Source organism: Ciona intestinalis, chromosome 7, assembly GCF_000224145.3.
Source record: "Ciona intestinalis chromosome 7, KH, whole genome shotgun sequence".
NCBI classification, from domain to species: Eukaryota; Metazoa; Chordata; class Ascidiacea; order Phlebobranchia; family Cionidae; genus Ciona; species Ciona intestinalis.
The window spans coordinates 3,446,556-3,459,755 of record NC_020172.2 but is presented as its reverse complement, the minus strand read 5'-3'; the positions used below and the strand labels follow the sequence as shown (position 1 = coordinate 3,459,755).

Below are 13,200 nucleotides of genomic sequence, written 5' to 3'. Positions count from 1 at the left end.
TAGAAAGAGTGTTGTAAAGGTAGCGCTGCATGTTGTATTGACTGCATGCAAATATATGCTAATAGTTTTAAACATTTAAGCTAAAAGAGATATTACAGTATATATGGTTATTAATAACATTGCAAGTCATCTATCAAAGTTTAACAGTGATTTATTGGTTGTTTCATAGTTTCCGTTGCCTGTTTTAATCACATATGGTTAATTTATATATCGTTTTATGGTCGGATACAGTTATAGGCAGTTATACGGTTGGTGTTGAGACAGGACAGCAGCTGAAACTTTGTCTGATGTTTTATGTTATGATATTGCGTCTAGACAGCGTTTTAAGGCGCAAGGGACAACGTGCCCACAGCGTAGAGTAATTTGGTAGGGCTGTGTACAAGAGCTTGTACCGTGTGGTTACTTAAGAGCACGATTATCTTGAATTGTTGCTCTTAGAGTGCAGCAAGGCGTAAAGGCACGTGACTGGCGCTAATTATGAAGTTACGTCAGTGAAATAATTGTACCTGTGAGTGTGGAAGTAGGGGGAGAAGAGAGTGAGCAAACAACGTTCATTCCAATGCTCGTGGCGCGCCCTCTCTCCAGCTATAGTGTGTGCATTTCTCAGTGGACCGTTTCAAACAATAGAAGAGAGAGTGGGTGGCGATTTATCATTCATATTTTGGGCGAAAGCACAATAGAACAGCGGTGTACCAATAAGTTGTGGCGCGGTTAGCGGTTCTATAGGTTTTTCGGTAGTAGACAGTAAACGCGCATTTTGACGAGCCAATTCACGTTTACGGGTTGCTGCGCACATGCAGCAGGTTTTGCGAGTAAATCTAGTCGATTGCCCCGGGCGAGTTATACTTAGATAACTTTGCATCCGCCGCATAACTTGAACGCTGCGCGGTTTGGCATCGGTTTGCAGAGGAGGCAATGTAGTGCTTATCTTGCGGTAAAATTTAGTAATCAGCCGATATAAAACTGCAATAAACGCGTTCAATTGCTTAGGCAAATTACAAACCTCAAGTGCGTAATCACTCGACTGTGCCCACGTCACGGCTGCTACGTCACGAATCTGCGAACCATAACGTCTCCAGAATGTAGGGAATTACACCCAAATTCTGTAGTAAGAAAACAGCCCTTTCCGAAAAACAATATGTCAGCATATGTAAGCCAATGGCCAGGAAATTGTTTAAGGTAGTTAAAAAGTAAATGCCCTTATCAGCTAGAATCTAAATTAACATTTGAACAGACGCAAGAATTGCTTAGTGAAGTAGTTGACCCCTTTATTCTAAGCGTTGAAGTCTATTGGCTACTGGTTAACCATTAACAGTATTGTAAATAGCAAAATAATTAATCAATAAAACCGCTCCACCCACGGCCGCATGTCCTTTCTCACTGTTATTTTAAAGCTGACGACAGGTCGTGAGAGCCGTGGCAATTCTAATATCGTTTCTAGTGTGTAGTAAATGTAGCATTTCTTATGACGTGCGTGTTATTAGTTTCCGCCGAGCACTTGTAAGAATTCGAGCCGCTTTGTTTTGTAGCAGCCAAGAAGGAACAGCTGGCATACTCGTTCGGTAGACTATTTGGTTTAATTGGCAACGACATTTCATTATTCAAGTGGCATTAACAAGGCGCATGAGTTTAGTATACCATCAGTTTAGTACGGCAGAACGAGAGAACGGAATTAAGCATTAGGTTACAGTTTCACATCCGTACACAGTAATTGTGCACTCGAGATTATACTGCCTCATACTATAAGCTTTGGTTATGTAACTAAATCATTGAATGGCTCCGTTGTTAGATCGGATAAGTGCTGAATATATAAAAACAAGTAGGCAAGTTTGTGGGTAATGCTTGGATCCCCTTGGCTAGGGAAAGTGTAGAGTAGTATGGAAGCTGCTAAAGAAGACCCCTCCAGGGCTGACAACAGTGCTGGAGATGCTATGCAATCTATTATCGTTAAATATTGCGGTAAGTGACACAATTTCAGCCCTGCTACTCAGTTTCGTAATTGGGCATTAACGTAGCCATAACCGGATGCATTTTTTTATGTTTACAAAATAATAACATAACGAGGAAAGAATTAGCAGCAAAACGACATTAAACCCATACGGCTATACGCTATGAAAACTACTCCAGTAAAGTGTCAAACAAAAGCATGGCTGCTAAACTAGCGATACATTATAATTTCACGCATATCGAGACATTTAATTGAAACAAATTTAAATGTAATTGAAAAAATAGTTTGTTTGAAGTTCTACTTGACCCAAAGTACGTGTTTTTAGAAAATACGGAAGTGAAATGAGCACCGGCACACTTATGCTTCCGGTTCAGTTAACGTGCGCTATACTTTCTATTGGTTTGCCATTTGTTAAAAGACAATTCTCAGATGTACGATGTGAATGATATTGGTTTAACTTTTTTATTAAATGTTTGTCAGAACGTACGCATTGTTCATGCCTTTTCGTCGTTTGTTAAGCAGTGATTACGGAGGTAAGACATAGTAAGTTGGGGTAAGATGAGACATTTTCTCATTCCATTTTCTCGTCGCATTTGGTAACAAACAAAGAATATTTAGGAGTTGTATAACCGTAGTACTGTTAAATCAGGAATTATTTTTAGCTGCCAGCGGTATCCCATCTTACCCCACAATACTATACTACAAAAGCAGTAAAAATACTGTTACTTTACTAGTTGAAAGTATAACAAGAGAGTTGGAACCGATTAGTTGACGCGTATCTGTATCGTATTCAATGTGCGTAATCTTACGGTCGTTTTCGTATTAAGTCCCACAGGCATTTGCGCTAAGTTGCCAAAATATTCCCGCATACCAAAGGTTATACACGATCTATATCTTTATAAGACGTTACGCGAATCAAGCAGAACTAGCCAACGTCATCCATAAAAACTCTATGTTTGAAAAGGTCAATTTCAAAGGCGATTTCCTGTGCTATAGCACTCGTGCGTTATGTTTATTGCCCATTCACTAACCAAAGCCCGCGCCATAAAGTGTAATCATAATATAACAACTGGTCGATAGTACCGGTGATACCGGACAGCTATAGTCAGCTAACCTAATTCAGCTTTGATTGATGAATTTACTATTACAGTACAGTGTACCTTTGTATCCGCAGTTCTGTTTACTTTTCCCCCGATTAAACTTTTGGTTTGAATTTAGAACGGAAGCGTTTTCTTTTCCGCACTTAGCGGCCTTTCTGAACTTCCTAATTCTCACAACACTCAATTCGATTGGGCGATGACGTAACTCGTTTAATAGCCAGGTGCAAGTGATGGATTGAGTGCAGACATGAAAAATCCACCCACGACGATTTTACTCTTTTAAAACATTCTCTCCTATGCGAATACTCCTGTAATATAAAAATGTCTAGCCTTGGATAAAACAAAATAAAATTGAGTTTTATGAAATTTTACTCAGAATATGTGTTCCAGTGTTCTGATTAGTTTGCTGCTTTCTACTGTGTCTATTATTAGATAGCACCTTAACTTGGTTAACCTTTCCTCTCATAGCAGTTCTTCGTATTTTGAAATATAATATGACTGAAGATCGCCGGTGTGTACGTTTGGGTTTATCAACACTATTGAATAGGGTGTAATTTAGCGTCATTTTCTACGTAATGTTAGCAGCAATTCACACGCCGCGTGGTTTTGTATTCATTATTTGTAAGGAGTTACCCGTCGTTGCCTACGCTGAGCCTCTCCGTACACCGGTTCGCTGCTCAAGAGTTTGGATTCGGTCGTAGAAAAAAGATAATAGGCGCACTCATATGTGAAGGATTGTGTATCAACGGGCCGCGAAGGAAAAAAGATTCGTCAGCGCCGAAATTTGCCGGCGACAAGTCAATATCATCATTTGGCTTTCAATCGTTTTAAATAAGGACGCGAACACGCGAAAGGCAAACAGCGCTTTGACGTTAACGCCTTGTAGCCAGATGGACGTGGCTAATAATAATATAGTTCTGAACAGTAAGATGGAAACATATTCAAGCAGTATAGAAGGGAAAATAGATTGTGGAAGAGGTCTTGTTTTGTATTTTGTTATTTTATATAGCAGTTTTATATGCCCGAAGTGTTTTGTGTCCGTGACAAAATTGTACATTATTTTATTCGTAAACAAATGGCTGTATTCCGTTGCTATATAACTGAACAGAAGGTTTAACGTGCAGGAGATTTCTTGTTTTCCCTGCCGAAATTGTGCATTAACATATTCGTAAAGTACAGACTGTTTCCCGTTGCTATATAACTGAATAGTCTGGGAGTTCAAGCGCGAACTGTTTTCATAAGAGCGCGTATTTTATGCTTCGTGATTGGCGACTAAGAATTACATGCAGTACAGTGTAGTGCGCAGTTTTTAACGTTACATTTTTCCATTTTTAGACGAGCGCGACCAAGTTCAGCGCAAAACTTTCACGAAATGGGTGAACAAGTATTTATCCAAGGTAAGTTCACGATCTTGGTATACTGAATGTGACGAATAGACTGGGTATTTATAATGTACTGATAGTTTGTTTAAGCACACTTGAGTGCCTTTGCCCTGAGTCAGTGTAATAGAGTAACACCCTTTTAAAAGAGAAAAGCTATCAATTTTTTTTATGGTGCAATTTAAACCATGTAGCATTTTTATACAAAAAACTTACAGTTAAAAACATTATTTACAGCACAAATTCTGTATTGTACTTTAATATTTATATATATCAAATTCTATAAATTTACACATTTTTTTGTCGAATAGTGATTTATACTTTTTAATTTTACAGTTAAAAACATTATGTACCCTACAAATTCTTTATTGTACTCTAATGTATCTAATTGTCTAAATTTGCACATTTTATGCATAGACATTTTTTTACCAAATAATGACAGATACTTTCAAATTTTAGCAAAACAGACGCGTTGAGAATCTTTATGAAGATTTTCGAGATGGCCATAATCTCATTGCGTTACTCGAGGCACTGTCGGGCACTTCACTGGTAAGGTTCATTTAATGGGCTTTGCATACCTTACTTTACTTAAACCTTAAGCTTATCTGGCCTTTGGCTTCAAACATGCGTCATTGAAATAAGTGATATTAGAATTTGTTTGTATTAAATTTCGAACAGTCTGACTCATTTTTAATAATGGCTAGACCTTTACATAAGTTTCAAATCTTAATTCTAATCTCTTATTTTTTCTTCTTTCCTGCACGTTTTACAACAGTCTTACTTTGGTGTTCACGCTATCGGTGTTCTAACCCTTTTTCTGCGTGAAGTGTTTTCTTTCCCACCCACAACAAATAGTTCACACTACTGCAGTGCGATTTTTTTGACTCAAAATGTAATTAAACGAGTAAAAAAATGAAGAAAAATCTTGTATTAGAAATGTCTTTTTATTTCTAGAGTGGATTCTAAATGATTGTTTTACAGCATGTTTTTTGTTCGTTTGATTTTTGTCCTCAAACGGCCGTAACCTTAGCCAAAACACACACTCTCTTTACTATGTTGGTTAATTCAGTTTACAAATCTGCAGTGTCAGTTTACTAACTGTTTCTTTCTTTATTCCCCCTTTCCTTGTTTTGTTGTTCTATCCCCTTTATTTTCTCATGTACAGCCTCGAGAAGGAAACTACATGTCACACATGAGATTGGTAAGCACTCTACTTTCTGTACTAAACCTACAATTTCTATTTTCTGTACCAAACGTACCAAAAACCACTTCATTTCCTTCTTTTCATCTTTCAACATTCTATTCAAATGCTTTTGATAATATTTTGATAATTTATTTTCTGTTCATACATGATACATTCCAGTGTAAAACTGCTTTATTTTTTTCCAGCCAAGAGAAAAAGGTCGTATGCGATTTCACCGCTTACAAAACGTTCAAATTGCTTTGGATTTCCTTAAAGGGCGAAAGGTACAATTAATTTAATTTTACACAATTTTACTTAATTCCCAAAATTCCAGCCCTGTTAACAATCATTTAACGCCGCCCTTTTTTCCAGCTACGTCTGGTAAACATAAGAAATGACGACATCACAGACGGCAACCCCAAACTCACCCTCGGTCTTGTTTGGAACATCATTCTGCACTTTCAGGTAATAAGACACATGAAACCACCCCACCCTATTATGTTACAATTCAGCTATATCAACATAGTTTCATTAGAAACAAGCCTTATTGTTGTCGGATTAATTTTGATCAATTTACCAAACATTGATACCTTGTTGACACAATGTTACATCATTGTAACAAACAGCAGTGCTGAAAAAGCCTTTCAAAGCTTTTAAATTTCCTATAATTCTCAAGGCCACAACATCCTTGCGGTTGCAATGTATGTGAGATGTGATACGAATATATAGCCCAGGGCAGTTGTTTTTCTGTATAAACACCAGTTTTCCAAGAGAATTTGTTTAACGTTGTAGAAAAAATTATTGCATTTACACAATATGTACATTTTTGTGAGCTTGCTGCTTATTAAACATACACAGATACTCATTCGACATAAATGTAACCAGAAAAATTGTAGTGATTATATATAATTTACTCTCTTTTAGTCTTACGCAAATTAGTTTGTTCGGTGTTGTGCAGCTAAATTTAGTTTAGTGTTTCACTGTTAAATATTGTTCAATATGGAACAGTTTAATTTGTTTAGCATTGCGCAAATAAATTTGCTCATTGCTGCACAACAAAATTTCTTCAGTGTTGTCCACAATTTTGTAATTTTCCATTTTTTACCTCAGATTGAAGACATCACTGTTGAGGGCACAGAAGACCTATCTGCCAAGCAAGCACTCCTTATATGGGCACAGAGGAACATGGAAGGTTACGATGGAATCAATGTCACAAATTTTTCATCCTCCTGGAGAGATGGAAAAGCATTTAATGCAATTTTGCACAGAAACAAGTAAGTTATATCACTCTGGCAATAATACTAGGTCTCCTGGCACCATAGGGGCTAACACGAATAGAATTAAAAAAAAAGGCCAAAACCTTGGCTTAAATCTCAGGTCCCAGGACATGCTTTGCGTAGGACCTTACCCACAGAATCATATTATACAGTTACAGTAAACAACAAAATAAGCAACCCAGGTCTAAAGTTCACATGAACATGGCATGCCTTGCCATAGGACCTCAGCCAAACAAAGTAGAATCACATTTAAAAAGCTACCTAAATGCCAAACTCAGGCCTAAATCCCAGGTTCCTTGACATGCTTTGCCAGGCTTCACCCATATAAAAGTGATTTTTTACATATTTATTGGCCCATTTCAATTTATTTACCCAGTGTTCAGTATTTGTACAACACTGAACACTTGCTGTTAAGATTACTTTGCAGTGACTGAAACACCATGTTATGTTTTTAAATAATTTATGTTGTATATGGTATGACAGTGAGTCATGTATTGTATGAATCATAAACAGAATCTAGGTGCGATTATTTAAAAAACATTTTGATACTTTCTAATGTAAGACCTAAAATATTTTTTTAATACACTAACTTACAAATGTTTTAAAGTTTTCTATGTAAATAAGTCAATAAGTTAATTTTAATTTTAATTTTTTAAATTTAATACCTTAATTTTTTTTCTTGTTGCAATTAATTTCAAATGTTTTACAAATTTATAATGTAATAACTTCAAAAATTTTTTACATTTTCTTATGTAATACTAATACCTTACTTTTGATATAAAATGTTCCTTAATAGAAAGTTATCAATACTGGTATTTTTCTTTATATAATACATACTCTGCTACTCCATCCCTTTTTGTTACACTATCTTTTCACACCTAACAACAGCTTACGTAAGCCCAAATTATCGCAAAATATATAATTCAATAGTTAATAGCAAATTTCATAACAAAACCAACAATTTTTTACACTTTTCACACAATCAGAGCTTCATTTTCTCTCTCTTGTTATTCCTATTGAAAAAGCCCCCCCCCCTCCTGTGGGGTTTGATTATTATCTTTACGTTTCTTGAATATCTGCTTGAATAACCAAACCCACACAAATAGCTGCTCTTTATTATGTAGCATTGTCTGTAAATCTCTCCTGCTGTCAAGAAGCTTACAATTTTGCAATTTTCGCAAGACTTTTTGCACTTTTGTTTTTACAATTTAGGTGCAAATTTTACTATATAGTTTTGAAAGACTGTTTTTCTCCTTTTATGTAAAGAATTCTAACTCTTTACAGTAAAACCTATTTTCAGTAAAACCATCTTTTAATATTTTAAACACTTTTTATTTCCACAGAAATTTTTGCTATATATTTTTACAAAAAAATATATTTTATCATTTTTTCTTTTATGAAAATTCAAACTCTTTTAAGTATTTTTATTCTCACTGATTTTGTGATTTTAAACGTTTTTTATTTTCACAGTCCTGAACTCATTGACATGAACAAAGTGATGGCAAACGACAACAAAACAAACTTAGATCAAGCGTTTGCAAAAGCTGAAAATAAATTTGGCGTCACCCGATTACTAGATACTGAAGGTAAAATAGTTTTGGTCTAACATTTTTTGGAATCTTCTTTTTTTGAAAGAAATACTAAGTTTTCATATTCATATATATAACAATGATATTGCCTATTGTTAAGTGATTTTCAAGGCACTTTTGTGCTTTTTGGTTGCACATATTTTGAAACCAGTACCTAAGTATTACCTATTTAAATGTAACATTACATGCTTGACTATTTAAGGTTTTATCTTTTTTTGCAAAAACTTTTTAACATTTTTTTACCATAAAACTCCCCCTCAGATGTGGATGTTGATCGTCCTGATGAAAGATCCGTCATTACATACGTTTCATCACTTTATGATAAATTTCCACAAGTTCCCCCTCTTCCTACCTCTGTCACTAAAGAAGTAAGTTTCAAAAAAATTTAAATAAATAAATAATTTTTGTTTTTTTCTAATTTTTGTTCAGTAGTTTATTATAAGGTTACCTCTGTCATTAAGAAGTTAGTTTCAAAACGATTTTTCCTGGCCCTATATTTTTTGTTCAAAAAAAAGAATTATAAAATTACCCTTTCAGTCTTAATTACACAAACTGTAACAATATTCTTAAATGCAAGTATGTTTATTTTTTCCATTTATAACGCATCAAAAAGACTATAACACATATTCTCTTAGGTACATAACTTTTAACAGTAATCCTAAATGCAAGCATATATATATATAAAACACATTATGATCATATAACACATTTTTAACCCAGGAATGGCAGTACGCTTGGGAGGAATATCGGCTCCTTACAACTTCTCTATTTGAGTGGATCCAAACACAGACGTGCATTCTTTGTAGAAGAGATGACATCAAGTCTGCTGAATCACCTGCTCAAGTTAAAGCACTTATTGTGGAACTTAAGAGATTTGAAACAGAGGATGTGCCATTGAAAGAGGTAAGGAAATGGATTTTTGTCGAATTTTTTTGATTTTCAGCTGTTTTTGGCTCTTTTTGTAAAATAAGCACCATTTTTTTTGTAATAAGATCTGTATTGGCAGACTACTGTTTATTTATATCAGGCATTCCAGCTTTTTATATTTTTGGGGTTTTGGGGTGATTTTTGGGGTGTTTTTAAACCTTAATTGTGTGTTTTTAGCAAAAAATGAACCATCTAATTAAAAAAATTAGCTAATTTTATCAAGATTATGATTAAATGAATTTATTTTACGTTTTCTATTATTTTTCTTTTTCCTTGAATTTTTTTTAAATTTTACTTAAAAATTACAAATTTCAATTCATTTAAAACTTTGTATTTTACTTCCAGGCTGACTTAAGGTCACTTGTATCAATGTACGTTGATGTACAAGAACTCAGCAGCAAATCACGTGGCAAGTATATGCCAGTGTCTGGGTTTGAACCCAAGAAAGTTGTAAATGCATGGGAGGGGATGGTGCATGAAATGAGTGAAAGGGACAACCACCTTACTATTACATTCAACAGGTAATATTTTTTTACTTCTGCTACCGGGTATAATGTAAATAATATTGTAGCGAATTATCTGGTATAAAAACGTATAATTAGTCCCTCATCTTGTGTAAAAACGGGGTGTTTTTTCATTATCTGAAGTTCACCTTACTGTTACATTCAACAGGTAATATTTTTTTACTTCTGCCACCAGGCATAATGTAAATAATCTTTTAGTGGCTCATCTGGTATAAAAAAATATATTTTTTATCATCTGAAAAAAATTATGTAAAGTCTTCCCGAATGGCATACGAAGTTTTGAAATGCACTTGTTTTTTATACCAGATAAGTCGCTAAAAGATTATTTTAACAGGTTAGGTAGACTGTTATAGTATTGGAAATAGTTCGGCAACTACAGATAATTTCAGGGACATGACAGATTAGGCCATTTGCCCCAAATTGCTATTTTATGTTGAATGTATTAAGATGCCATTCATATTAAAATATGCCATTTTTTAAAGATTGGCTGTGCCACTTCACTGGTACAGAAAACTATTTGCTTCTTTTAGGTTAAAAATAGAACACGTATGATTTGGATTTTTTATTCATTATAGTCACATGTTATATTATACATTTTTTTGTATAGAAGAATTTAACTACTAATATTTGTGTGTAGGTTGAATGCACTTCATGAAGTCACGCTTAAAATAGCCAAGGGTGCCGATGAATGTAATGATAAACTTAACCAAGCTAATGCAGGAATACAAAGGGTAAGTTTGAACATATATATATGTCTCACCTAAATCAATCAATAAAAAGGGGTACTGTCAATCAATAAAAGGGGGTAATTGCCCCTATATATCCTTACACATCCCCAAAAAGGGGCTTTTAAGAACCTCTGTATTATTTCTATTAAAAAAAGTTAAAAAAAATTATGAACTTAAATATTTGAAACACCTGTAATGTAGTGTAAAGCAATAATTTAAGACTTTTTTATTGTTAAAATAAAAATATATATTTATTTATTTATTTATTTTTTTTATATTTTATTTTTTTACATATAAAAAAAATGACTGTACATTTTGCGATTTTGCATTTTTTTTTCGCAAAACATGTTCGAGTCTCCAAATGTACAGTCTGATGAGTTTTAACGAAATGAAATGTGACACAGTTACATTCTATATACATATATATATATAATATAATTATATATTTTGAAAAAGTTTGTATTCAAATTTAAACCAATAGTTAAAAAAAATGGATATATATATATATATAAATGTATAAAATGTTTCAAAAATGTAATGAGTATTGAATTTCTCAGATAATGAATGGCGAAGACGATGCGAAACTCCACAGTGATGTCAAGGCTTTACTTGATTCCTGTGATGGGGATATTCGTACATTGTTTGTTGATGTACAATCTCTCAAAAACAGCGATTACTACCAAGCTGAAGATATGTATAAAACGTGAGTGGGCGTGTTTTTGTCTGCCAGAATCTAGAGGGGTGTTTTAAAGTTTTATATAAAACATAAATGGCTCGTTTGTCTGCTAGGTGTAGCGACCGCACTTAATTTCTTCCAATTAAATGTAAATATGTTTTTAACTGTAAGCGTGTTTTAACAACTATTTAAAGTTTTCCTATCCGAAAAGATAAATAAAGTTAATATTTATTATTTTGTTATAATTTTTAATTTTTTCATTAAAAAGTGTCTAATAATATATATATATATAAAAAAAAATGAAATCACAAATTAAATGCATTTATGCAAATGATACCTTTAGTTAGGTATTCGTATTCTTATATGTTTAAACTATACCGATAAGTTTGTTATTTTGAAAAACCACTTAATTTTTGGCGACAGTAGTTTAATCATATTACTCTGTGTATATAATTCAATTTGTGAATATTTGTGTGGTTTTGAAAGTCAAAAATTAAATTTGAAATTAAATTGTGTCCAATTTTCCAACTATTCAATTTAAAACCATAATGAAGTCACAACACACAAATCTCTTGAAATTTTACCTTTTTGTCTGCTTTTAACCCCTTTATAAACCAGTTGCGCTGATTTTAAAATATCTAGTAAACAAAAAATAATCATTTTATTTATCACTTTTTAAACAAAAATCATATTTAATATTTAAAAAAATTAAAATTTATTACTTTTTAAATGAAAATTATATTAAATATAAACAAACGGCAAAAATTTAAAAAACAAGTTTGGGTAAAAATATAATATAACTTATTTCCAGCGTTTTCGCTTTACATGAAAAATGGATTGCGTTAAAGTCTGAATACAACATGGCGCTTCAACACATTGAGCAGATAAGGCTTGATGCACTTGCTAACATGAAACCCAAACTAGAGGATACAAACGAATACAGATTCCTTGTCCAGTGCATAAAATGGGTGGAAGAAAAACAGGTAAAAATATATTTCAGATTCAAGTAAAATTATTGTTTTGGATAAGAGGCTTTTTATTTTGTTTGTTAAATTTAATTTTTTAATATATAATAGTAATTTTTTTTTTTAATTAAACTGTTTATTTTACAGTCTTTAAATAAGCTATAAATTTGAACTGTTTATTTAAAAGATCGTTTTAATATTTTTTTTACTTACATAAAAATTGTGCAAAAAGTTCACTGAACAAAAGTTAAACCAGTTGGCTGCATAGGTTTTTTCACTTGATTGTAAATACTGGAAAAATAAAAACAGTTTTTCTATTTTTAGGCAACAGTTGACAACTTTGCTTGGGGAACTGACTTTCCAACGGTTAAGCAACAGATTGAAGATTTTGCGAAACTACAGAAAGAAATTAAGAACTTTGAAAAAAGCGTGCACACTTGCCAACACGAGAACAAAGTAAAATTGATATGTCTTTCTCTCTCTCTTTATATATAGATATTTTTGCAAAAAAAATAACTAAATTAACCTTAACGTTTACGAAACCAACATTGTCTTGTTTTTAATTATTATTTTGAAAATATGTTATTTTTTGTCTGGATTGATACATTTTAAAAAATTTAATAATAAAAAAAGCAAAAATTTACAACTTTGAACAGAACAAGTTCGAAAATGGATCCAGTGATTTTGTCACTTACTGTCAGCTTCTCTCCACTTTGGAAGTAAACTACCAACTCTTATGTGTGAGTTAATATGTTCAGTATATTTTTTTCCTAATAAATGCAATTAAAAAAACCTACTTTTTAAATTTTGATTAGTGCATTAGTACTTGAAAAGTTTATGTAAAAAGTACATTCTGCTGTAGTTGCTAGCAGGCCTAGCCTAAGTAATATATATTAGGGTGGGG

The 13,200-nt window shown here is 33.0% G+C and overlaps 1 protein-coding gene across 1 annotated transcript in view; it reads left to right on the top strand.

Moving 5' to 3' along the window:
- Nucleotides 1–13,200, top strand: part of LOC100180816 (plectin) — a 43,066-nt gene that overhangs the window by 13,473 nt on the left and 16,393 nt on the right. The window contains exons 7-21 of the mRNA XM_026835112.1: nucleotides 4,384–4,445; nucleotides 4,887–4,976; nucleotides 5,593–5,628; nucleotides 5,817–5,894; nucleotides 5,983–6,075; nucleotides 6,721–6,884; nucleotides 8,358–8,473; nucleotides 8,738–8,844; nucleotides 9,197–9,379; nucleotides 9,749–9,924; nucleotides 10,565–10,658; nucleotides 11,213–11,358; nucleotides 12,143–12,314; nucleotides 12,621–12,752; nucleotides 12,953–13,036. Coding sequence (XP_026690913.1) covers nucleotides 4,384–4,445; nucleotides 4,887–4,976; nucleotides 5,593–5,628; nucleotides 5,817–5,894; nucleotides 5,983–6,075; nucleotides 6,721–6,884; nucleotides 8,358–8,473; nucleotides 8,738–8,844; nucleotides 9,197–9,379; nucleotides 9,749–9,924; nucleotides 10,565–10,658; nucleotides 11,213–11,358; nucleotides 12,143–12,314; nucleotides 12,621–12,752; nucleotides 12,953–13,036 — 1,733 coding nt within the window. The remainder of the gene's footprint in view (nucleotides 1–4,383; nucleotides 4,446–4,886; nucleotides 4,977–5,592; nucleotides 5,629–5,816; nucleotides 5,895–5,982; nucleotides 6,076–6,720; nucleotides 6,885–8,357; nucleotides 8,474–8,737; nucleotides 8,845–9,196; nucleotides 9,380–9,748; nucleotides 9,925–10,564; nucleotides 10,659–11,212; nucleotides 11,359–12,142; nucleotides 12,315–12,620; nucleotides 12,753–12,952; nucleotides 13,037–13,200) is intronic.